The sequence below is a fragment of the Fringilla coelebs genome, assembly GCF_963513975.1.
Source record: "Fringilla coelebs genome assembly, chromosome: 3".
NCBI lineage: Eukaryota > Metazoa > Chordata > Aves > Passeriformes > Fringillidae > Fringilla > Fringilla coelebs.
Window position 1 is genome coordinate 6,401,666 of NC_140030.1, and position 26,481 is coordinate 6,428,146.

The window sequence follows — 26,481 nt, forward strand, 5'->3', positions numbered from 1 at the left end:
ACTTTGATCACTTTATTAATGAAGTATTGAATGATGAGGCTGTCTGTAACAGAATACTTGATTTCATGTCCCAAAAAGTCACATCCAGTCCTATGAATTTCTTTTTCAGATTACCTAGAATCCCCATAAAAACCACCTTGGTGCAGATTTCTACCTTTCTGTGCTTCATCTTTTATAAACATATAAGCAGGAAGAAAATGGTTTTTCTCTCAGAAGATGTGTTCTCAAGTTTTACTTCATTAACACCTGCATGGAGCCTGCAACAGAAAATCAATTAACTTGTAAATCAAAATCCTGGTTTTGAACACTGCTGGATGTACTGAAACCAGACCTGTACCCTGACTTATTCACTTCCCAGCTATCCCTGAGCACGTCATTGCAATGTCATGAATGGCCCTAACGTCTTGCATTATCAGAGACCTACCAACAGTACAAATTCACCTACAATTGTTTCATTAATTGATATGAAAAAGATCATCTAGAGATCTAAATATAAAAATCATACCTGCAGGTGACAAATAAATGACTCATTTTAGAGTGACACACTTCCTCCTTTTCTTCTGCCATAGAAGTCAGTTTCATACAGGTTCATAACATTTTCCACAAAAAAGTGGTAAATATTTTTTATATTGCAACAAATACATAAAAAATATTTATATGTCTATTTTCAGCCACAAAGTTGTGAGAGGACTTTGAGTAATTCCAAATGAACTAGTAAATACACAGTGGCACAACAGTGGAAAATTTGCCTTCAATGCAGGGTCTTATGACCCAAAGAAACAAAGAATTTTTCTTTTCCCAATTAAAATCTTAAGCTGTGTTTGAAGCAGTATCTTAGAATTCAAATTTAGTATGCTCAGTTAGCTTTTCTCTTCTACTGTGGTATCTGAAATAAAATGTAATTCTAAAACAAATACAGTTGAAAGACACATATATAGGGATTGCTGTTGAAAACAGGATAATATTTGACTGAAGTTAGAGTGCAGGATCTGAGTCTTGGAAAGATGATAAAATGTATTTGATCATTTTATCTGGTTAATTTAGCCTGTAAGTGACCAGCAGAAGTGTCCAATATTGCACTGTTTGATCACTATTGCACTTCAGTTGTTGCTGAGTGGGGACACAAACAAAAAGGCAAATTAAATAGCCTGAAAAAAGAAATTCATCAATCCAAAGTTTGTTTCCAGATGTCCATTACCAGAGTCCACTTCTAGCCTAATCTAGTCATCCAATATTTTTATTTAAACTGTCACTGGTGTTCAGTTTATTTAATGTCAGGTGACCAGGCCATTGTTTTCAGTAAAAGTTTATGGCTTGATGCAGTTGCCTAAGCCTTGATATCCAGCAGCATTTGATAGAATAGCTGAGGAAATCCATAAACATATATGAGACAGGATCTATGGGACACTCCAGAGGCAGCTGGAGGCCAGGAAAGAAGCCTTTACACATCTAAACCAGCAGGAGATGCAGTGGTTGGAAAACTGAATTAGACCTGCTCCATACAATGAACAGAGTCGACCTAACAAGGAACCTCCCTCTACAGGTGGCGCTTGCACTTGACCACGTTAATTAACATCCCATCATGCTATTTCAGATGGCTTTTTATTGCAAAAAGAGCCCAAACACCCTGCAGCAGTGTAGTTAATGGCTTACAGAGGCACCTTCAGTTGGATGAGCCAAATCCAACCCTTGATATCTAAAGAAAACAAAGAGCAGAGCAGAAATGCTGCTTTCCTTTTGCAGACTCCAAAATAGTTGACATATTATCATCACCTGTTGCTCTGCAGGGATTATGCATTATTTTGTGTTTGTGAAATCTTAGTCTCAGTAGAGCTGCTCTCTAGGTACTTCTGAAATTAACAATTCAAAATAATACAAATTGCTCTGTTTTGGACAGGATCCATTTAACAGGTGACAATATTGCTACACAGATACATTTTCAAGGCCAGCAAAAAATCAATCCACAAATCCAAACATTTTTCACTCCAAAAATGTAGGTGTTGAGATGTTTCAAAAGAAAAAACCAGTCCATGCTGGGCTAAGAGCCTTGTTTTCAGAACATCAAAGAGGGTATCCGAAGATGAAACATATATAAGGAAAACAAATGAGTAAATAAATCTTGGTTTAATTTTCTCTCAGTGTGACCTCCATTATTTACATTGTGTTTGCCATTGCTGCAATCACTGTGCAGGGACAATTTCCCAGATAATCCAGGTCTGTATTTTGAAGCTGTTGCTACGCTGCTGCGCTGTGCCTGGACACTGCTGTGGCTGGAGCCACACACTTAGGGGGGCATGGAGCACCAGTTCAAAATGGATTCACGGACCTTTCTACAGGTGCCTGAGTGAGGCACAGACTCAGCAAGGGACCTTTTCCCCTTGGTATCCAAAAGATTAAGCAAACTGCTCTGCCCTGCTGCTGAAACACGTTCTGCTCGTGACTGATAGTTGGGGGACTGGGTGTTATCTGTAGCAGAGCGGCCGTCACTAATCTTTTCGCACACACAGAGTAATTTGGATAGGCATAAATCCAGCTGTGAAGAGACCTACAGCACAGTTTTCCTCCTCAGAAATAAGGGTTAGTAGCTATTAGGTTTATATATGAAGACTTCAGAGATTACCAGTCTGCTTAGATGACTGGGTCGAGGAGGGAGCCTTAAAGCCACACTGGGTCTGCACAGTGGTGTGTAGGTGTTAAGAGATGTATCCCTGTTCTCTGAGTTAGCAGAGCAAAAGCACTGGGGAGGGTGTCCTACACATTGGATTTATGTCAGAGCAGTTCTCTGACTCTAAAACCAAGCTGTTTTCAGTGAGGGGTGATCAGAGTCTGATCACACCCCTAAGAAAAACCTAAATTCTCACAGAAGAGAAACCTAATGCTCTACAAGTCAAATGGCAGCTGCAAACTGTGCAGTACTACTGTGTTACACCTGCTTGCAAATGGGCAAGACTGTTACTCCAGCATCAGGGTTGGGGGAACCATACAAATGTTAAAAGATTCAAAAATACATTAAAATAGAGCAGATAAAGTGTTCTGACTAGAGAGTTGGATAAATGATGAATTAAAGAGGTGCTTGCTGTAGTAATTTTTAATAGCACTGTTATTTGCACTACCTGTGCCTCCAAACCAGAGCTTAAGAATTATATAAATTAACTGGAGAAAGACTGAAAAAGGTCATAAAAATGACCCCTAAAATAAAAAAAGCAAAACCACAACACACCAAACCACTCAACATTTAGAAATGATGACTCAAGCTTGAAGGCAAGTTCAAGGACTTGTTTAGTTCAAGAAAGCAAAGACTGAAGGAAATTTGGTATGTGTCTTCTATATGCATAAAGGTTTTGTCTATTAAAAAGAAAAATAGCATAATTCAGAATTTTACTAAAGGAAAATATTGTCTCAGAACAATAATTAAGCATTGACAGAGACTAATTGGTGTAGGTGCTGAAGGGGCATCACTGAATGTTCCCAAAGAAGCATCTGTTAGGGCCAATCTAGATAAGACTGAGAGCAAAAGGACACATCACTTGGTATTCCAGCCTTGTATTTCTATACTTAATTGTACTTGTAGGCTATCTCAAGCTATTTTCAGGAATAAACAATCATTAATTTCATTTTAATTATCAAAACAGGTATCACGTTAGGATATTGGCTCCCCATGAGTCATTTCCTGCTGTGTACATGTTAACTTCAGCATCTTGGTCTGCAAATCTGCCAAGACTGGAAGATTCTCAAAATAGTTCTTGGATCTTTTCCTTGCTCAGATTGCTCAGTTAACACTGTTTAAAATGTGGATTATGAATCACTCAACTTTTTTCTGAGCTTATTATTAAGATCAAAATAATAGTTGCTTACTTCTGTTAGATTTATTATTTATAATATTTTTAAAGGCTAAAATGTTATAAAAAGACAAACTACTATAATTTTGTGTACATATGGAGAGTTACAGCTGCCACCTGTTTCAGTCTGAATTTACCTTTCTACCTGCAAACCTTGGTGGAGAAGATATGGCTGAACACCAGCCTCATGTGCTGTATTGGAGTCAATCAGAAGACTAACTGGTTTCCATTGCTAGAAGGTATCTGGACACCTGTTTATGCTTACAAATATCTAACAGCCCAAAACTGCAAATACAACTGTTTTCCTCTGTAGATTAGAAATGTAGTAAGAAATAGTTCTGCTCAGCAAAACACCAGTTTAACTTCTGACTGGACATCCACGTGGTTCTGCTCTCTTCAAATTATACATGCTTAAAATTAGATTTTTCCTGTGACTTCATGTTCTGAACCATTAAGACACATTCCTAAACAGAATTTTCTCAACAGGTATCAGAATGCTTCATAAAACAAGAGAAAAGCCAACTCGTTAGGAAGAAGTGCGATTTCCCCAGTGATACAATGAGTCTCACTGTCCCTGTGAGGAACGTGGTCTGTCATTCCCATGCTCAGTGTGGGGAACTAGCAGAATTAGTTGTGGCTCCAAGTTGGAGTCCTCAGACAATCCTGGCTTGGAAATCACACAGTTGGTAAGGTTTGAAAAGATGTTTAACATCAAGTCCAACTGTCAGCCAGCACCACCACCATGTTCACCATTAAACCAGGTCCCCAAGTGCCACATCCACGTGTTTTTGGGTACCCAGGGATGGTGACTCCACTTCCCTGAGCGGCCTGTTCCAGTGCCTGACAACCCTCTCCATGAAAAAAAATAAAATCCTAATGTCCAACCTAAACCTCCACTGGCACAACTTGAGGAATTTTCTCTCATCCTGTCACTTGTTATGTGGGAGCAGAACCTGACCCCCACCTGGCTCTGCCCTACTTTCAGGGAGTTTGGAAAGTAAGAGTCTCCCCAGCTCCCTCAGCTGCTCCTCATCAGACCTGTGCTCCAGACCCTTCCCCAGCTCCATTCCCTTCTCTGGGCATGCTCCAGCCCCTCAATTTCTTTTTTTGCCATGAGTGGCCAGAACAAAACCCAGGATTTGAGGTTTTGCCCCAGCAGTGCCCAGCACAGGGGACAGTCACTGCCCTGGCCCCGCTGCCGCACCATGGCTGGTGCAAGCCAGGTGCCTTTGGCCTTCTTGCCCACCTGGGCACTCCTGGCTCATGTTCAGCTGCTGTCACCAGCACCCCCAGGTCCCTTTCCAGCTTGCCAGCCACTCTTCTCACAGCCTGCAGCACTGCAGGAGTTGTTGTGACCCAAGTGCAGGACTCAGCACTTCAAATGAGGGAGTGGGAAACATCTTGTTGGAAAACCAAAAATGTCCTTATTTTCTAGCTCCTGACTTAAAGAAATTTTACAGAAGGATACCATAATTCCAAACAGAAACAGCTAAATGCATAGTTTCTGATTCTTAAATATAAGCACTGGTATCCACTAAAAGGACAGGAGGCAACAGGCACAAATTTAGATACACAAAATTCCATTTAAAACAGTTTTCCCATGAGGGTAGGACATTAGAATGGTTGCACAGAGAAGTTGTTGTTTCTGTATCTTTGGAAATACTGAAAACCAAACATAACCGTGAGCAAACTGTTGCAGGTGATCCTGCTCTGAGCAAGGAGTTGAACAAGGGGATCTCCAGAGATGCTCTCCAGCATCCATAACTCTGTTACTCCAGTGCAGTAATCCAACAGGTGCAGGCTGATGATGCTAAACCGCAGGACAGCATTGGTATTTTTGCCTAACACAAGGTGTTTACTGCTTAGGGTAAAGAATTGCCTTCCTTCTTTTGGGAACCGTGTTCCTATGGCACAAGTGAGTACAGAGAGGCTATAATCTGCAGTCAGTCTCAGGTCATCAAAAAAACAGAAGGGCAATAATTTTCTTCTGAAAAGAAAATTGGAGAACTGCTCTTTAAATAACAATTTAAGCTTCAGGAAAACAAAAAAGTTAAAATTTTCAAAGAAATGCAAACCTTAGAACAAACATCCTGCTCAATAGGAAAATACAGTGTACAGGCGAGGAGGCTGGACCTTGGAGCTATGATTGGGTAGGCTGTCCTGTGCACTCAGTAACACAGCCTGTGTGCCAGTCATATTTCTGTTCAAATTGCAAAGGCTTTTGTTTGATTAAATTACAGAGTTATTGCAAAGGCATTAAGGTGGCTGTGACAAGCCTGGACCTGCTGGATTCACACAAACAGATGCATGTTGTTACATGCTGCATTCTGCTGTTAAAGGCACAGGAAATTCCTTCTTTACCTTATGACACATCCTGAAATAGCCCACTGACATGACATAGTTACCAAGCACTGATAATCACTGAAAAATGAGTTAAAGTGATGTAAACATTTTCTTGGTGTCTAATGAATGTACTACTGTAAACATTATGCATCCAGTTGCACTGTGTGTTAAATACTATTTAATCTTCCCACTTTCTCTGGTGTTCAGTCCTCTGACACTCATGTTTCCAGTCATTCACAGAGATTTATTTGGTCTACTAGCAAAGGGGGGAATAAATAGTGGCAAAACTGTCATGATCACTATTGTCCTACAGCACCAGGTCCCACTGTCACTGTTAGTGTCTGTAGAAAAGTGCAAACCCAGATGAACCCAATTTCAGAGCAGCACTGGACTCGGGGGTGGCCTAGATCCAGGTAGACTAGAGACCATGTGAGAAGGGAACCATCTATGAGTAATATTTATTGACACAACTGAGGTATTAGTCCCATGTGCACGAAGCCACAGACCTCAGGGATTTCACTGCTGTTGTTACATATTATTCTGTGACCTTCCATTTTACAGGCTGACTTTTGCTATCTAGATAATTAAAGGGAGCAAAGCTTGATTTATTGCCTTGATACCAGAAAGATAGAAAAACAAAAAGCCAAAAACTAAACATCATCATGTTCTCAAGGAGTAAAACACTGTAACAGGAGTTCAGTTCAGTCACCTACCCAGCAGTACCCAGTGCCCTGCCCACTGGGCACAGCATGGATCACCTGAGAGCCTCATGTCTCAGCCTTTCAGCCAGGTAGGGATATCTTGGGGCTCAAGGACATCTCAAAGACACCAGGCAGTCACGTTTCCAAAGTGAAGAGAGCACAGTTTGCCTATCTCTCTGGAATAGCTGATAAGAACCTTTATTGGATAATCAACTACTCTGCACAACACAAAAGCAAGGAAAAGGACTTCCTCAGACCTTGTCCCTGACAGTTCTATTCAAAATGCCTCTCTTCTCACTTTTTCAAATTAACCCAAACAACATCTGCACACATTTCTTATTTTATCCATAGAAAAATAAGACGTTGATATTTTGAAATAAGAGAGAGGAATGTGAAAGAATAAGGAAAATAAAGAGATGATTTTAAAGCCCAAATACAGGTTGCTAACACCATGTAATTGCTAACCAACAAAATGTACTCAATTGCTGCAACTTTTAACACATACACAGGACTACATGCAGAAATATAAAATAGAACTAATGTCACAGCTCTTACTTTGACCACATAACCCACATATTTTTAGTAATGACCATGATCCAGTAAGAGAAATAGGACAGGTGCTGTTTCAGGGAGTCATTTAACCAAATAATGACTGCTGAAAACGCTTCTCATTGTGTGTTGTGACAAAATCTCCTGCTTCCAAAGCCCCCATGGAACTGAGAAACAGATTTTGATAATATTATTAATGTTGAAAAGTGACAAACTTCATGAGGCTTCTCTTGAAATAACAGAATATTATAATCATGGTGTACTGTTCTATTCAAGGTACACAAGATCTTGAACATTTTTACATAGTTAAAAAGAAGGAACTGTGTTTCAGCCTAATGAATGTTGAGAAAGGTTAAATACAAGTCTGTTTATGAGGGAATCATAATGTTTATTCAAGAACACAGGTGTTTACAGTTTTGAAACCTAAGTAATCCTTTATAAGGTGAGAGAAGTTGTGAAAGCCCTCTCAGTAATTTACACCTAACTGGAAATTAATGAAAATACATGTTTAAATTGTCACAGAAATACCTAAATCTAAATATTGAAAGAAAGGAAAGAAAAACTTCTTTCAGGGATGAGCATTATTTAAACTATATATTCAGTTTTCTTCACAGCATTCACAGCTATTACTTTTAAGCTCTCAGCTATTAGAGAGTGAAGTGCAGGGATAGCTGAACTAGCTCAACTAAGTAGTAGCAGCCTAGCTGTAACAGCAGAGAGATTTCCTTGAATAAATTAATTGCAGCAACAATCAGAATACCTGCACCATACTGCCATTTGAATGAAGAAATCCCAGGCACTTCCACACAACACAAATCACCTCTTTCTTGCTTACAGATGCAAGAGGTAAGTGAAGAGATTGGCTCCCTGCAGCAGAGTTGGGAGCAAAGCAGTGGGTAGCTGTATTTCACTGATTTGCAGGATACACATATTGATTTGGGGTTTAAAAGTAGAGTATGCTTAGAAGCACCCAGGTTCTTACCTTTACAAAAACAGAAATCTCAAAATCTTCCTGAAAGTTGTTCGTTTCTCCACAGTTATTGTTAAGGGGAAACTTGAGGGAAATTGAAGAGTTGGTGTAAGTGCTCTGTCTCTGACGAAACTGGAAATCTGGAGGAAAATGCAGGCTGCTCTCAAACATTGAGCCCTCTACGTCTTTATCTTCCAGAGTTGGGCTCATCAGATCCATCTGCTGCTGTGGGTAGTCTTCTTCAGCACCATGGTGAGATGAAGAATCATCTTCTCCATCACTTCCATGCTGAGAGGCCACAGAATTATTACAACTATCTTCTGAGTTCTCCTTACTACCATCCATGTTTTCTGGGGTATTAGTGATGGAAAAAGGAGATGCTGAATCTTCATGGACATGATCAAAAAGATCACCCTGTTTATTTTCCTCAGAGTCTGAAACCTCAGAGATAGTGGCATTGTTAACATTTTGGTTGATGTCAGTGAAGACTGGATCTTCCATGGCTGCTGACTGGTGAGCTGTGCCTGCCTGCTGGTACCTTACAGACTACAATTAAAGTAAGATGTTGACAGACAAGGCTCCTCAGGAGGAAGCAGAGTCTGTGGTGTACTTTCTGAATGCTCAGCTACACATGGCAGATCTCCAACAATCATTTACTGAGAGCCTTGAATCAACAACTGCACTTCCACTGAAGTAAAAGGCTGTCTCACTTTTAACCCCTTTGTCGATCTGATTCCTGGGAACTGTATCTCAAGAGCTGTAATCAGCTGTTCCTCCAGATGTTGCCTGGATAAGTATAGCAAAAACCAGCTGAAGAACTATCAGTACTAGAAAGGTACAGTAAAAAAATAAGTGTTACATAGGAAGTTGAAAATAGTTCTACTGGAAATCTTATTTATGTAAAGAGGTAGAAATGCAGACTTTGCCCACTCATTCATATTTTCACAAAATAGGAGTGAGTTTTTTCACAAAAACTTCAAGGAAAAGCAAGGTGAAACTGCCTCAATAATACAAACAATCATTTACATTTTAGTGGTTGCTTACAAAATCATCAACAACTGAAGATCATTTATGAAAAACTACCAAAAATAATTATAAAGCGGTAAATTTTAACTCTTTCCAACATTGCCACTTGGGGGCCACACATTTCACATTTGGCATTGTCCTCCTCTGAACTATAAACTAAGGCCAAAACTGTAAAAGCTCTCATGAGCTGCCCTGGGGATACAGGAAAAGAAAGCAATGAAGAAGTATTAATCATGATTACGTACACATAATGCATCAATTAATTATAATCACGTTTTGGTTATGTATCTCCGTGTTGTAAGACATACACTGTAGGAATCTTGTTTGCCACCTTGTGTATACAGTTCCTTTTCTCTAAGGAATGGAGAGGCTGCACAGAACCTAAAGTGAGTGAATACTGCCAGCTTTAGCAAAGAATTAACTGCCCTTATAGAGACAGACACACATTCCTGAGCAACTGAATTCAACAGAGCTGAAACTACTGGAAGATCCAAACCTGCAGTTATCAGATTATTATAAAGTTAACAATCTATTCAAGTCATGAGAACTTCAAGCTTTATTGACTAAAGACTTTTGATCTCCATATTTACTGCATCTGGATTACATAGATTATTACATGAATTCTTATAAATGAATTATATTTAATCTTTTGGAGTTGAGTAAAAACGAAAATGAAGGTGTACTCCTGACCCATCCTTGTAACTTCCTGAGTGGTAACTGCCATAGCCAGGTTAGATTTCTTAAAGAAATAAAGAAGAGAAGTGAAAGAGAAAGATGGTAATTCAAGCCATTCCAGGCAAAACAAGAAGGGAACACAAGCTGTTTCACCGTGTAGGATAGCAGGTGCAGCCTGCCTGGGATTTATGACTGTAGTTAACTGCCATTACCCTTACATTAAGATGTTTAAAGTACTACTAAAGCTAAATATAAAAAGCAAAGCAATATTTCATCTTACTTAAACTTAGGGCTCCTAGATAACCAGAAAAGTGCCAAGATCATGGTCACAACCAGGTTTAATCACTGTGATTGCACAGTACAAAGATGCAGGTAAGTATCAGAGATCACTGAGATCTCTTAGCTCACGAGGGCATTTCTGGCCTGCTGCAACTCAAGGACTGCAAGGATACATTACCCATTACCAAGGGCTAATTTCAACTCTTACTACCCCCACATTCCTGCCTGGCACAAGTGATCCATCACCAAACAGGACAAAGCACATCTCTTTACATTAGCTGTATGTAACTCAGCCACAATTCCTCACCAAATCGTGGAAATCCTAAGTCAGAGATTCTGAAATGTATGCTTTGTAATCTGTCTTGCAAACTTCTAGCACTCAAGACCAAGACTAATGGTAAGACTGATTTTAAATCATGAACTTGAATTACTGAAGTTCCAGAAACTTCAGAAAAGCAATAAAACAGCTGGTAAGTTTTATAAATTCAACTTCTTTTAGGACTATTTTTCACTTCAAAGAAAACACTTGGATTTCTTCATATTTTGCAGAAAGACAAATGTTATTTCTGCCTGGGTCGGTTCAGCTTGCTCTCAGCATGACTTTGATCAGCAACTCCCACTGATCTTCAACCTCTTCTTACAGAGTGCTTGCAGGATTAAACTTGCTGGGATCATAAAACTCTTTCCTTAATAACTTGCCTGGCAAACAGTTTGAGGGGGAAAAAAGAACACAGAAATATGCATGACACAAAACAAAGAACAAAGTCCAGTTGTAGTCCAGTCCATGACTTTTTTTTTCCCCTCCACGAAGACAACATTTGCAGGATGCAGCAGCACCTGCTGGAGGGTTTAAAATATCACAAGTAAAACAAGGAGTAAGAGCATAAGGTGAGTTTTATTTAAAAATAAAAACAGTTTATGTGGGTTTCTTTTTTGTGAGTTATCCAAGTTCTTCTTTCCTCTGCCATCCTCCAAGAGTAATGAAAATTAGCATTAAGTGTCCAGTGAAATGCAACTTCTCTCCTGCGCAGAAGTGAGTGGGAAGAGCATGTATGAGGTAGGAGAGCAAAAGAAAGGTCTCTGTACAACTAAAGCCCTCTGAATAACAGTCCCACCCTAAAGCCATGAGAATGCAAGATTACAAAACAGAGTTCACCAATTTCATCCATTCCCTAAATTGCTCAGCTCCCAAAATCTAGAAGGTGTTGAGTTAATGTGGAAATTAGTAACCCAATACTTTCTGCTGCTAAGTCTGTAATCCAGGTTGTGTCACGGACCATCTGGACCCACGTGAGCCATTGGTAATGCTGATCACCAGCTCTGCAGAAACACAAAGAAGCACAAAAACCATAAGCAGAAAAGTTCATAAAAGGACAAAGAACATGAGCAATAGAACTCCTTGTTTTCAAGAGAAGCTTGTTTTTCACTTTATCACTGAATTTCTGATTTTACTTCAACTTTATTCTTTTTAAAGGAAGACATACTGGAATCAACATGACTACAAGTCCAGTTAGTATACTTAAGACACAAGTTACAGTTTCCTGCAGTGTTCCAGTGTTCAGCACCTGGAATAAGCAAATCACTGATTCTTTCTACAGTCCAGTGAACACTGATGAGCACCTCAAAGTACATCATAGAAAAAGATGGAAATAATTATATCTAAAGGAGATGAAGATGGTCTTTAATACAGTCCAGTTACCAGAGCTCCCTACAATAGATGCGTCTGTTTAGACAGCAAGGCTGGTACTCATCTACATTTAGAAGCCCACAAATGGACATCAAAACTGAGGCTAGGAACCCAGATCACATCCTGGTTCACTCTGCAGAAACACACAGAGCTCAGTCAGCAGCTCAAACATACAGAGACGTTTACTGGTATTTAAGTTGTTTGCTTAGAGCAACTTGATTTATCTGAAGGATAAGGGCAGTGACACACTCAGACTGCTGAAGCTACTACTGAAACTTCAGCAGTTCACCCTGAAACCTCAACAGAAATTAGCATCTCCACCTTGCACTTATTTTAAAATGACAAGCGGAAGACTGACTGACTGACAGACTGACTGACTTGTAAAGAAATTCCTGCATTGCTAGTCAGTCATCTCTCACTTCCAGAGTAGAAGAGAAGGGTGGAAAGAACAAAGAGTAACAATAATATCAGATCCCTAAAGAGAATACCTCATATATTCTCAGAGATTACGAATCAGAGGCAAAACTCCACATTACACTATTTAGTACTGATTCTGAAGACTTCTATCTGGGTACACCTTTATTGAAGCAATAATTTGCACATACTCTAGACCTTCCATAATATTGTAAACTTCAACTCATCCACCAGTGCCACAAGTAGCTTCAGTGGTTCCCTGTTTACAAACAGCAACCTGCTTTTACAGGAATTTCTCTGGTCATTTCCAGTTGGATATTCCTATAATTTTAATTGTTTAATAAAATAGTCCTTCAGTTTTATTTGTTCTCAATGAAGATACTTACACAATTTAAGCAAAGAGCCTGTAAATCATTCCACATAAACGAAAGAAATTAAGGCCCTTCAGTTGCTTGCTCTAAAGTATCTTTTTCCAGACAAAGAGATGCAAAAAAAGATCCTGAATGGTTAAAACACTCAGAGTTTTTGGAAACAGCTGAACTTGAAACAGAATGATGGTAAACAAAGTTTACTGCCCCTCAGAAATTGAGGGATCTTAGCACCCCAGAGGATCAGACCCTTCATTTGCACTTAAGAGCATTCAAAGCAAAATCATGAATGATCGTGGCCATTCAGGGTGTTGGTTTTACAAAAAGAAAAGAACCAACAACTTTTTGCCTTCATAAATATCCAAAATTTCCAAAGCTTTGCTACATGTAGTTCAAGGACATTATCAAGACTACGCTGTGGGCTCTAGGAGACAGACTGGTCATGGTTTACAGACATACTACAAGGGATTTGCAATAAATTCATACCACTTTGTTTTCACTCCTGGCTGCACTCAATACCTGGAGGAAACCAACCACAAACAAACTCCTGCACCATTTCCAGCCTCAGCTTTTACTTGTGTTGTTGGCAGCACCACATCTCTACACAGATCATCAACAGTAATCCTCTATCCACTGTCAATCTTGCATTAAACAGCCCGAGGACAAGACTTTATCGCACATTTTGTTCCTTTATCTGCATTCTATTTGTAGTGCAGTAAGGAAAAAAAACACACCAAAGAATTATTTTAGAAGACAGTGGTTTGGAAAATGTTCAGGATGACACATTTCACACAGGTGTCAGCACATCCTTGAAGCAGGCATCCAGAAATCCTTCTGTTGTTCTGCTAAACTGACCTGGATTCTGCAGTCTTGATGGGCTGGTTCACAAATCCAGGACCCCACTGTAGTAATGATGATTCACCTTCACCCAGATTTCCTTGGCTGCTGGCTGCATAAAAGGCATATTTAAAGCCAACATACCCATAAATTTCACTCTGCATATGACAGACATATCTCCATTTGGAACTGGACAAACAATAGAAAACCACTTTGCACAGGACACTCAATTCTCATGTTATCAACAGCTTTTGGTTGATAAAAATACCAGGAGTAATTGTCAACATACATTTGAAAACCTGCTTAACCTGCTGCAGCACCTAATTGTTCCCAGTTTTGATGTTTCAAAGCCCTTTATTTTTGGTCTTCCAGTTAATTTTGTAAAACTTTACTTGATTTGGTCTTTAAGTCCATGTTTAGAAACTCCATTGGAATACCTGAGAGTCTAAGAAATACCAACATTTTATCTGCGTAACTGCTCCAAGAAAAACATTTTTTGTTTGCCTTTAAAATCTGGCATAATTTCAACAACCTTGTTTATCTCTGAAACTAAGCACCCTTAAAAAGCTCAGCAACCCAGCTTCAAGCCTGTTTGCAGTGGAGGCTCTGGTAACTGAAATAAAGAAGGCAAAGACACTACAGTGCTCTGTATCACCCTGTCATACAGCCTTGGGGGTCTCCTTCCACATAGTTTGAGAAACAGAAAGGTTAAGAGCCCTTTTTCGTTATAGCCTTCATATACAAGCAATGCTTTGGATTAAATGGGCACTAAAAGCTTAAGGTCTAATAAAGTTTAACAGCTGTTACTTACCCAGCTCTTTTTATGGTTTCATGAAACATCTACTTATTTTCATCTCAATTTTACAAAGATGCACGAAAACACAGTAAATTACAGGTTAAGTGACAGATTAAAAAAACTACTGAGCAAAAATGGAAAAATGGTGACAGAGGTCTCCATCACATGGATAAAACTGAGAATAAAACTGGAAATACAGGAAATATTTCTTGTCCAGGAAAGAATGCAATACAGGACAGGGACATCTTCCACTATGCCCATGTTGCTCCAAGCCTGTTCTAACCTGACCTTGGACACTTCCAGGGATGGGGCAGCCACAGCTTCTCTAGGCAACCTGTGCCAGGGCCTCACCACCCTCACAGGGAGGACTTTTTTCCTAATTTCCAATCTAAACTTGCTCTCTTTCAGTTTGAAGTCATTCCCCCTTGTCTTGTCACTCCACGTTCTTGTAAAAAGTCCATCTCCATCTTTCTTGCAGGCACCCTTCAGGTGATGGAAGGACAGAGTTACGTCACCCCTAAGCCTTCTCTTCTCTTGGATTCTCCAGACAGAACAATCCAAATTAAATTAGTCCAAGTTAACCCCAAATTTAATTAATCCAGATAAATGCAGTTGCTTGACCTCTACAACACTGCCAACTAGAGAGCATGGTTTCTCATCTCAGTGTTGTACTAAACCTAGCAACCCCTGAGAATATTTTGAGGTTGCCTGCTCTTTACTTCCAGGCATTGACTAATGGTTTTTGAGCTGCAGATGCTCAATAGTACTCCAGCAATAAATCTGGACAGCTCTGGCAGCATCCAGTGCTTAGAACTGCAGCTTCTAAAGGCAAATGTGGGCTAAAATACAACAGAGAGATCAAGGTGAAGAAAGGCAAACATCTCAGTAGTGCACAGTTTTACTCCTCTTGATGTAAGTATACATGTAACTCAGCCATTTCTTGCAGGCAAACACTGTAAATGGAACCAAGAGCTGTATTAAACACATTAGATACATACTGGCTAAAGCAGCTCAGAGTTCAGAGCTGCTGTGGTGTGCTGCCTGTATGATGTGTCAAACTGGGCACAACACATTAGGCTGGGCTCGTGAATAAGTGAACACTGCAAATGGTTTTCAAAGCATGTGGGCAAGGGTAAACAAGAGATTACTCACACCTTTCAGGACTGAATAGCTGAGTGAGTATGCTGCAAAAGTAGGCTGGCAAAAGAGCCTCGGTGCTTAAAAGTTGTCTGCATCTGTGCATAAAGTTTTTAACAAAAAACTCAATTGTAACTTAATGAAATTAGTTGAAATATTGCACCTGGTCTATTAGACATTCCCTGGAGCTCTAGTTCTCTGTGTAAAAAATATTTTTTAAGGCAATACAACAAAGTAATTTATAAAGGGCATATCCCTCCTCCACATGATCAGCTGTCATGTGCATATTCACAAAGCTGAATTTGTGTAATCAAAAAGAGACTCAGGGAAAAAAAAACACACAAGGACAAGGACCTTGACTTGAACTTGACACATAACACCCGAGTAGCTGGAGATGTTTTTTTCCTTCTTTTACAGGCCTGTGTTTTGCCACACCTGCTGCATTCCATAAATCAAGGTGAATCACGGGTGTGTCACTTTATTCAGCCTATTGTACCACATTTTAGAGCCACTCCACAGCTGGCACACACAGGTAGCAAAACCTGCTTAACTCATACATATGTGAAAGCCATCAGGAAGAAACAAGCTGAATTCTACATCACCTGCAGAATAAACATCTAGCAGGGTACACAGAATGAAATTCAGATCTACTTCAATCAGTTATGAAGCCACAAGCATGTCTTTTTCTCAGTTTTTAGGATGAAATTTAAAATAGTGATGATTTTGCTTTGTGCTATTAAAGGATGCTTCATTTCTCTATTTACACGCAGCTGGTCTCATTGTTTTTCAGCACCAGTAACTTAAGAGGTTTTGCAGAATTACTAATCCCTTCTCATAATAAAAAGGAAAACCATGGGAATGTAAACTATTTGCCTTAATTTATGTAGCAAACTTACACTAGGACCCAAAACAGATCCCAACTCGTAGTATACACTGCTGCAGCGGCACTCAGAGTACATTCAGCAACACCTGACCATTTCCTGCCTGCATTCTGAGTTTTAGGGTAAACAATTTTTTTTTTTTTCCGCAAGAGACCACAAAAAGGCAATGTGCGTGAAAGAATATGATCAGCTAACATACAGAGCTGGGTGACCAAAAGGGAGATGGAGTCATGGAGGAGTCGTGCTGACAAGCAGCACTGCCTCGAAAAGGTGACAGCCTGGGGCTGCCGGGCGCCTGCAAAGGAGGCAGGAGGCAAATTATGGGCGTGCTGGGAAAACACCGGGACGCTCCCAAGGACGTGTCCCATCGCAGCCTCACCTCACGGTGCCCTTCTACAACAAAAGGAAGCGCAGCAAACAGCCCCAAAGTGAGCTTCATCCCGATCCGGGGGTACAACACATCCCTGACAAACCCCGGAGCTCCCTGGAAACACCGCATTGCTCTGCTTGGGAGGACTTCGTCCCACAGCCCCCATGGCTCCCCTCAGCTCGGCCCCCTTCATCTCGGTGGGTGGCAGCAGGAGCAGGGCAGTGACTGTCCCCTGTGCTGGGCACTGCTGAGGTCGCCTTGAGGGCTGTGTCCAGTTCTGTCCCCTCAGCTCAGGAAGGGCATTGAGGGGCTGGAGCGTGTCCAGGGAAGGGAACGGAGCTGGGGAAGGCTCTGGAGCGCAGGTCTGAGGAGGAGCAGCTGGGGGAGCTGGGAAAGGGGCTCAGCCTGCAGAAAAGGAGGCTCAGGGAGAATATTCCGACTCTGCACAGCTCCATGACAGGAGGATACAGCCAGGTGGGATCGGGCTCTGCTCCCAGGGAACAAGGACAGGACAAGAGGTCATAGTCTCAAGCTGCACTACGGGAGGTTTTTAGTTGGACATTAAGAATAATTTCTCCACAAAAGGGTACTCCAACAGTTAGACATTAGAATGGGCTGCCGAGGGTGAAGTCAGTGTCCCTGGAGGTGTTTAAGGAAAGACTGGACGCGGCACTGAGAGACATGGTCTAGTTGACAAAGTGGTCATCGGCCATAGGATGAACTCGATAATCTCTGAGCTCTTTTCCATCGAATTGACTCTGTGACTCTCAGTCACAGAAATTCCCCGCTGCTCCCATAGCGCCACCGCCCCCCCAGCCCTCACAACCCCTCTCACCGCCCGCCCCTCACTTCCCGCTCCCCCCCCCCCCCGCCCCCACCGCCGTTCATCCCAGCGCCACGCCCCCCACACCGCAGCCAATCGGATCTCCCGCCAGCGGGCCCGCAGCCAATCACAGCGTGCGGAGGCCGCGCTCACCGACGAGCTCCCGCGCCCCCCCTCAAGGCCCGTCAGTTGCCGGTTGGGGCTGCGCGGGCGGCGGATGCGCAGGCGCTGAACCCCCACCCCCGCTGCCCCGGTCACCTCCGGTGCCGCCCGCACGTCCCGGCCTGAGCAGAGCCGGAGCGGGACCTCACGGTGGGGCCCCGGCAGGACCGGGGCGTCCCGCGGCTGGAGGCTGTGGGGACGGTGAGCCCGGTCTGAGTGCGGGTGAGGGACAGGCGCGGGGGAAACCGACCCGGAGCGCCCGGTTAGTCGGCGGTGCCGCGTGTGCGCGCTTTGCAGGCGGAATAACCTCCGTTCCGACCGAGCCGAGCAACTCCAAAACCTGGTCGGGAGGTTCGGGAGCAGGTGGACTAGTGTTGGTGGTACTTCACAGCTGGCTTGCTTTGCTGGGTTGGCCTGGCGCAGAGTTAATTTTTGGTTAGAACGGGCCACTTGTGTATAAAAACGCCAGTGCTGAGCGGCTGCGGAGCATTCCGAAGGGAACGCCGCGGGTTTGCCTCTTACTGCGCTGTGGAAAACTCTGGTTCTGCTTTTTAAAGCACCTGACAACATTGAAGGGGTGATCTCGCCGCTGCGTTGCGCTTCCCATTTCTTTTCTCCTTTTTCTTTTAAAAGGCATGTGTCCTCCAAGTCCTCCGTGCTAAGAGATGCCTTAATGCTGTTTTTGACAATCCTTGTAACTTTTGTATCTTCTGCAGACAATTTAACTGTTGGAGAGCGGGGCAGGGGGTGGCTTCCCGTACTCTGAATGCCCGTCACTGCTAAAGCTACAGCTAACATTAAAGCTCCTTACGCCTTTAAAATAAACCTGCCGTTTTAAGGAGCTTGCGGGAAGGATTGATGTTAAAAATGCTGCGAAGGCAGCTGCTGTGCCTCCTAGAATCACAGTTTGTCTGCACGTAAAGGAAGATAAAGGATAAAAGAAATATAAAGGGAAAAATTGCGGCAATGGGGCTCTTGAGAAGCAAGTGCACTGCTAACAATATTGCAGAAGGTTTTGTGAAACCTGGAGCTTCACTTCCTCCTAAAGACTGAGAGCATCGGTTCTGTAGCTTCCTAAACAAAGTGCTTAAGTCACACATAATACATTAAGAGATGGTCAAAGCTTACAGATTGTACCTGGTGCTCATAACCATTAATTCCTTGCTGAGAAATACTTACCTCATAGCTAAGGTTATTAATTTTGGTTTTTTTATAGAGAGAAAAGTGTACCGTAAAAAGGACAGGTTTAAATGCTGTTATGGTAGATGTAGAGCAACTTAGAAGGCAAGGAGAAGTTACTCCTGACAGTTCTGTGTACGGAATGGGCAATGAGTAAATGGGACTGTTGAAAGGCTGAAAAGTCTTCCAGCAACTCTAGAGGTTGGAAACCATAAAAGGAAAAGTGAGATGAAAAAGGAAAACTACAATTATAGTAGGAAAGACTGCTGACGTGAACAGTAATGTGTAATAAGAATTTAGGGCTGCATAGGACTCTTAAATGTGGGTCTGGAACTGTTCAAGTGTTTGCGCCTGTGCTTGAACACAAGGAAAAATATTGATTTTCTGTCTTGGAATGTAGAATTGGAATAGGACACACACAACAATGGAGTAACTGATCAAAAGAAAACAATTCTTCCTTTCATTTAGTCTTCAGTGGAAAAAATCTCACTGCACATTTGTTTTAATATATGAAAAACTGACAATATGTGAGAAACCCCTGAAGTCAGTAGGGAAATCCACTGGTGACTTGAGTGGTTGTTTAGACTGGGTGTTTTGAAATTACCCTCTGGAAGGAAGATGTATATAATGTATAGCTAGTTAAACTGGTCACAGTAGAATTGTTTTGGTTACATGCCTTGTCTGTTTAAATTTTTCAGGTGCATCTGATTACCTGCTGGAAGCACTTCAAAGTCTCCACAATGAGCTCAATGTTGATGTTGTTTTTTGCTGGAATCCTCCTCTGTTGTGCTTGCTCAGCTGGTGACTTGGTACCCAAATTGCTCCTCGTGTCCTTTGATGGCTTCAGGGCTGACTACTTGGAAACCTACAAACTTCCACATCTCCAGGAATTCATTGAGGATGGTGTACTTGTAAAAGAAGTCATGAATGCTTTTATCACCAAGACCTTCCCAAACCATTACACCATAGTGACAGGTTTATATGAGGAAAGCCATGGCATTGTGGCTAATGACATGTATGATGCAGATGCCAAGAAAAATTTTACACAGTTCAACGATTCAGATCCCTTCTGGTGGAATGATGCAGTTCCAATTTGGGTAACAAATCAACAACAGGGAAAGGGAGCAAGTGCTGCTGCAATGTGGCCTGGTAGTGATGTAAAAATCAACAACACCACCCCTCATTTCTTTATGAAGTACAACTTCTCTGTGAAGTTTGAGGAGAGGGTGCAGAGAATTGTGGAGTGGCTGAACAGCTCTGACCCAGTGGTCAATTTTGCTGTGCTCTACTGGGAAGAACCGGATGCGAGCGGGCACAAGTACGGCCCGAGCGATACCCAGAACATGCAGAGAGTGTTGGAAGAAGTGGATAAACATGTTGGTTTCCTTATGAACAAACTGAAAGCATCGGGCCTGTGGGACACTGTAAATGTCATAATAACAAGTGACCATGGAATGGCCTCCTGTTCTGCAGAGAAGTTGATTGTCCTGGATGAATGCCTCGGGCGCAATTACTACACCCTGATAGACAGGACTCCCGTTGCTGCAGTGCTGCCAAGGCAGAGTATGTTTGGGTTTGGTTATTTTTTAAGGCATATACTGAGAATTAAATCTTGTTTATCTTGCCTCTAAAAAGTACACAGTATGCTAGGCTGTTCTAATCTTTTGCAAAACCTATGGAGTTCATGTTGCAAAACTTTGACATAAGGAGTAAGCTAAAGAATGATGGTTTATTTTTTTTGGAAGTTTGTTTTGGCAATCAGTGGGACAAGGAGAGTTTCTTGTCAAATTGCTGTGGCTGATAAGGATGACCCTGGTAGAGGTGGTTGAGAAAGTAGGTAGGTACTTAGTTTGCCTGCTCACTTAGTCTATGCAGCTGTGATTCACAGGGAGCGTGAAATAAACCCATGTTTTTATTCAGAATAAAATGTCATTGTGTAAATTTCCAAGTAGGAATCTAGTCCCAACTTTGATTGTTTTACCACTTCTGTTTTTGGGAGTGAAACTTAAGATTTTGTACCATGAATTCCATTTTTGTGTCTCAGAGTAGTCCCCAGCAGGCATGTCTGAAATCATGACATTGTTGGCCTCTCTGTGGCCAGACTAATGAACAAAGTGATTCCTACAAGTGTTAAAAAAAAAAAATACTGCATTGGATAAAATATTGACTGCTTGAGGGGGTGATTGCTTTCTCTTGAAAGCTTTCTCTTGATTGCTTTCTCTCTGCTTGAATTTTGCCCTTCAAGCCCAGATGGCAATTTGCGTTGTATGTCCAAACCCGCATCTGGGAGGAGTCTGATTTAAAATGAAAGCAAATTTTGAAATTCACCTCAACCACTGCAGCATTTCGTAAAGGATGCAAAAAAATTCCTTTTCTATGTGTTTTTTAAAAATTATTATTAATTATTTTGAAATAATGGATCTTAGGTTTAATGACAGATAATTGTAGTAAACAGGAGTTAATTTCCTGCTGTTTCACATGCAATATTTTCCTTGGCAGACAAAGAAGATGTGTATAACTTACTCAAAAATTGCAACAGTCACATGAAGGTTTATCTGAAAGAAGAAATTCCAGACAGATTCCATTATCGCCATCACAAGAGAATCCAGCCCATAATTCTGGTTGCAGATGAAGGCTGGACAATTGTACAGAACGAGTCCCTTTCCAAGTGTAAGTGGGTGTTGTTCTCTGTGGTTTGTGTGGGTAAACTGCCTTGTTTCTATTCCAGCCAGCTGCAGGATGGTTCTTGCTTAGTGAGGGGAGTCCCGGCACTGTGCAGGTTTAGAAATAATGGAACATTTTCTAGAACATTCTCAGCCTGAGCCTGGAGTGCTTAACAGATGAGGAGGAGATGGGGAATATTCTGTTGGCTGAAACACTTTGTCATGTTAATAGTCTGAGTTATCTTATGCAGGTTAGCAGTCCGTCTCAAGCTTTCCCTGGAGTGTGGTTTGACTTTTTATTGTATATAAAATACATATGTAGGGATGCACAAATCAAAGCATGCAACAAACAACATTTAATATTACAGTATGTGTTCTGGGGAATGAAAATAAATGGCAGGAAATACTAAAAATAGTAGGAACACAGCAGCATGTTTGAAAGACAAAACTCAACAGGTGTCACTTCTCAGTGTCTTGCTATGCTGTGCACTTTCTTCCTGCTAGAATGTCAAATTACACATACATATATATGTTTTTGTATGTGTCTATATACATGTGTGTATATTTCCAGGTGTTCCACACGCAGGGGTTTTTTTGGCAGACAAGAGGCATGGATAATTTACTGAAAAAATGCAATAGCCACATGAAAGTGTATCTCAAAGAAGAAATTCCAGATAGATTTCCTTGTTTTAATAGTATGAAAATTCAACCTGTAATTCTGGTTGCAGATGAAGGCTCAGAGTGTGTCTGTGTGTATATGTGTGTTCAGAAAGTGATTAGACAGATTCTTGGGAGGAAAATCCATTAATAGAAATTAAATACAGAAGTACCAACTTCTGGGAAGTTTCTGAGCAGCCAGCAGCTCAGGCTGGTTGGTAGGGTCAGGGATATCCCTCCTGGATACTTCCCCATACAACTGCTGTTAGAGACCGGGTGTTGAGTGGTGTAAAATCCTGATTGCACCCAGTTTGGCTGATTTTACTGTCTGCCCTTTGCAGAATTAAGTTCAGGTTTTTTCAGTATTTGTACAGAAGTACTACTTTTTAATGCAGGATGCATTTATATTTTAATTTCCCTATGGATTTGCTACAATTATCTTCAATTTGGCAACACGTAGCACAGGTGTTCTCTGATCAGAGTTCTCTTTTTCTAGTTTCTGCTTAGATTCAATTTAATGTACCTAAAAATAGTTAGTAAGTGAATATTTATAAGAAATAGCATTCTACCATTTGAAGTAAATTTCTTTTCAAATCAATTTTATTTGTGAATGCTCCCTAGAATCAGGCAGAGGAGGTTTTAGCCTAAAAGCCTGCTTAAGGTTTATTGTCATCACAGACAAAGTGGCAGCACAGTACAAGTGTACCAGTAACTCCACATACCAGAATCCGACTTCAGAGGTGAAAAAAATGGGAACTTCACTGGAGAGGGAACTTGGAGTAGCTCTGTTCAGAACAAACAAGTAGTAAAAGGCAGGGAAAAAAAATCTAGAAACATGAGTCAAAACAAACAAGATGTGGTAACAGAATGGTGGAAAACATTAAAAAGGGCTAGAGGAAGCTCACTGAAGTGGTGAGTGTGACATAATCAGTTGGAATCTGCATGTTTTGCATCAGAAGCTTCAGGGACGCACCCAAGGAAACAGTTCTCAGGGATATTTCTCCACTGTTACTAAGAAATGGACTCAAATACTGTGCTGTGAGAGACTTCTGGCACCTTGGACAGGTTTTTCAGGAATGCTGTTAGGAAATTTGACAATGGCTGCTCTTTAGCTGTTTATAGTCTTTAAAACCTACCAGATGTCCAAGTTCTCCTGACCTTTTAGCCACAAAGGTTTTGCTGTGTGCCTGCCAGAGGCACAGTGATCCTTTGTCTTTTGGTTTTGACTCTCTGGGTGTCCCTTCAGCTGAAGTACTTTATCTGATAAGCATGAATTGAGTGTATTTAATATGCTCAAACTGAGCACTATCAAGGGAAAGGTGCCTGATTTTTAATAAGTAATTAAAGTGTCCACTCTGCAAGAAGAGACGACTTTCCAAAATCTGAGGAGTAAAAATTTGCTTTCTATCTATTGACACATTGTGGAACGGCAACCTCCTTTTCAACTTTGGCTTGAAGAATGGGAAGGGTAACACTGGAAAGGGTAAGCACTGAAAGGAAAAGAGGATAATAGGAGGGAGAACCATGGGGAAAGGCCAGTGTGGGAAAAGTCTTGTGGGGATTGGGGGAAGAGGGAAGGAACTCTGTCTCCCTTCTGCGGTTGATCCAACAGATGCATTTATGTCGCGCGTTAAGTTTTGGTGAGCACACGTGCTTTGGGGGTGGGGGAGATGGGGAGAGGAGCAGTAGCTCTGCAGCAGAGGCTGTGACAGTAACTGTGTGCTCTGCCCCGCTGCAGTGGGGGACCACGGCTATGACAACGCCCTGCCCAGCATGCACCCGTTCCTGGCCGCGCGCGGTCCGGCCTTCCGGCGCGGCTACAGCCACGGCAGCCTGGCCAACGTGGACATCTACCCCATGATGTGCCACGTGCTGGGGCTCGCCCCGCGGCCGCACAACGGCACCTTCGCCAACACCAAGTGCCTGCTGGCTGACCAGTGGTGCATCAGCGTCCCTGAGGCCATTGGGATCGTCATCGGGGTTTTCATGGTCCTGAGCACTTTCACCTGCATCATCATCATCTCCAAGAACAGAGTGGCTCCCTCCCGGCCCTTTGCCCGGCTCCAGTTACAGAGCGATGATGATGATCCTTTGATTGGATAGCACGGAGGCAGCTGAGCCTCGCTTCCTATGTTTTGATTTCAGGAAAACAGTTTCAATTTGCACTGGATGGCATTCTTTGTTTATGCACTTTATCTGTGTAAAATACTGTACAGCCAGACCCTGCTGATTTGTGTGACTAGTGTAATATAAAAATATTTTCATAACCAAACAGTGAACAGGTGGCTTTTTACTGGAAGAGATGCGTAACAAAATAAGGATGCTTAGTTTTTCATTCAAGCCTCTTCTGAACACTTGCAGAAGGAGAGTCCAGAGTGTGACTAGCCAGAATAGACAAAGTGAATTTTAATATTTGTAAATGATAATTGCTTTTTTGTATTAAATTAATATTGACTACTTTTAGTGTTCCTGCAGCTGTGTTGGAAAGAAAAACTTTATTGAGAGTTAGGAATTAGTATTGTTTAGAGAGTATATTCTGGTGTGCCCTTAAATTTGGGGAAAGAGAAGATACAAGACTTCTGTTTCTACCCTAAGTCAGCAATGTGACAAGAAATTTCTGAGAAAGAGAATAGAAGTCAGTGATCAAAGAACTGGTGCATATCTCTTCTATTTTAAGCAATAAACTATGTGGTTCAGCACTTACAAGCCTGGGCACGTGGCTCTGGCCTTTCTGGATATGTGTCTCTGGATGACTTAGATCCACAGGTCCAGCTGGGATGGCACTACTGCCTTATCTCAAGAAAGTCAGTTTAACCTGGCAGTCTTTGAATTATCCATTTTCCTCAGCTGTAGTGTAAAATCACTGCTTCTAAACCCTATCAAAAATTTCTCAGGAGTAAGTTCTGCTGAAGGTCGTCTTGAGATAAAGGTGGTTCTGCCCTGTGTACCAGCTCATAATTGTCTCTTGAAGGCTGTTGTGCTAAAGAGCAACAACTGAAAGTTTGATGTGCATGTCATCAAGCAAGGATTTCAAGCTCACTTTAAACCCTGGAAATTTAAAGGAAGAAGTTAGCAGATCTTAATTTAAAAAATAAATTCTCTATAATGCTTGAAGTACATAGATGCTAATTCCTGCTGAAGACCAGAGCTAACTGTTCTCTTAATTGAAACTCTTGATTCTTTGTTAATGGTCATCTAGTAACTTGTTATAAAAAAATAGTTTGATTGAGAAAGCCTTAAATGGTACCTTATCTTTCAGTGAGGTAAAATTGTTATTGCTAACCCAAAAAGAGATCTACAGTTATCAGGTCCTTTTCCTACAAGTCTGATGGCTTTAAAAAATAAAGTGACAGAGATACCTGGTAGCAGTGGGGTTTCTCTTTCACAGCTTCAGATTCATTGCAATTTGGTGTTGGCCACAGCCTTTTAGTGATCCAACAGGGAGGGAGCAGGAACTTTGGAGGGAAGGGGTTACTTTGAACTGCCCACTGGAAAAAATAAATTTGAGTTTTACAAATGTATGGAAGTTTTGGTAATGTGTGTCTTCCTCTCCAGGGATTCCATTGTACTTGATTAAAAACACAACTCAAAACCTAACCGCTTCTGCTTTTTTTTTTTTTTTAACTACTAATTATTACTTACTAATGCTTTACTCTGAATTAATCTGAACTTGAAAGACTTCAAATTAATTGCAAAAGGCTCAGGCCTCTTGGAAAATCTGTGCTGTTACTGACAGGGTACTGGGTTTTAGCCTGTTGATATTCTAGAGCAGTAGCTGGACTGAACACAGAGTCATTTCCTCATCCTGCCATATTAAAATTAATTAATTACATGCACCAAGAGGTCAGGTTAATGAGTAACTACAAGGGGAATGTGTTGCAGGGTAGAACCTAGGTTTAGATATGCTGTAAAAGGGAAGATGCTTAAATTCCTATGTTAGAGAGAGTTTTGTTAGGTTTTGGTAATTCTGCTGATCCAGAGTGGGCTCCTCAGAGGGTCAGTCAGAGAATTACTGGAGATGCTTTGCATCACCTGTGTTTGGAAAGGCTTGACTGAGTTTACCTTTCTGGCAAACATCTTGTCCTCTACCTGTGAGTTTGGGGTTCTTTTCTAGAAGCTAAAACT

General features: G+C 41.5%; 2 protein-coding genes across 5 annotated transcripts in view; one reads left to right on the forward strand and one right to left on the reverse strand.

Annotated features, from left to right (window-relative positions):
• The window catches only part of CLIC5 (chloride intracellular channel 5), a gene marked incomplete at its 5' end in the record, with an annotated part of 68,387 nt that extends 59,484 nt beyond the window's left edge, over window positions 1-8,903 (reverse strand). The window contains one exon of the mRNA XM_084202707.1: window positions 8,415-8,903. Coding sequence (XP_084058833.1) covers window positions 8,415-8,903 — 489 coding nt within the window. The remainder of the gene's footprint in view (window positions 1-8,414) is intronic.
• An 8,998-nt stretch (window positions 8,904-17,901) lies between these two features.
• On the forward strand, window positions 17,902-26,066 carry ENPP4 (ectonucleotide pyrophosphatase/phosphodiesterase 4). 4 transcript variants are annotated; one of them, XM_084202845.1, is made up of 4 exons: window positions 17,902-18,119; window positions 19,735-20,599; window positions 21,536-21,706; window positions 24,095-26,066. In XM_084202845.1, exons 2-4 carry the CDS (start codon window positions 19,777-19,779, stop codon window positions 24,457-24,459), a joined length of 1,359 nt encoding a protein of 452 aa, XP_084058971.1. In that variant the 5' UTR covers window positions 17,902-18,119; window positions 19,735-19,776; the 3' UTR covers window positions 24,460-26,066. The 4 variants fall into 4 exon arrangements, with proteins under 4 accessions (XP_084058971.1, XP_084058972.1, XP_084058973.1 ...); XM_084202846.1 differs by having other exon boundaries at window positions 17,902-18,079; XM_084202847.1 differs by having other exon boundaries at window positions 17,902-18,058.
• The last annotated feature ends 415 nt before the right edge of the window (window positions 26,067-26,481 follow it).

Excerpts from the sequence above, each read along its gene's own strand:
- ENPP4 (XM_084202845.1), top strand. The coding sequence starts at position 19,777 with ATGAGCTCAATGTTGATGTTGTTTTTTGCTGGAATCCTCCTCTGTTGT. Across the intron at positions 20,600-21,535 it reads TGCAGTGCTGCCAAGGCAGA|ACAAAGAAGATGTGTATAAC; the intron begins GTATGTTTGGGT and ends TTTCCTTGGCAG. Across the intron at positions 21,707-24,094 it reads GAACGAGTCCCTTTCCAAGT|TGGGGGACCACGGCTATGAC; the intron begins GTAAGTGGGTGT and ends GCCCCGCTGCAG.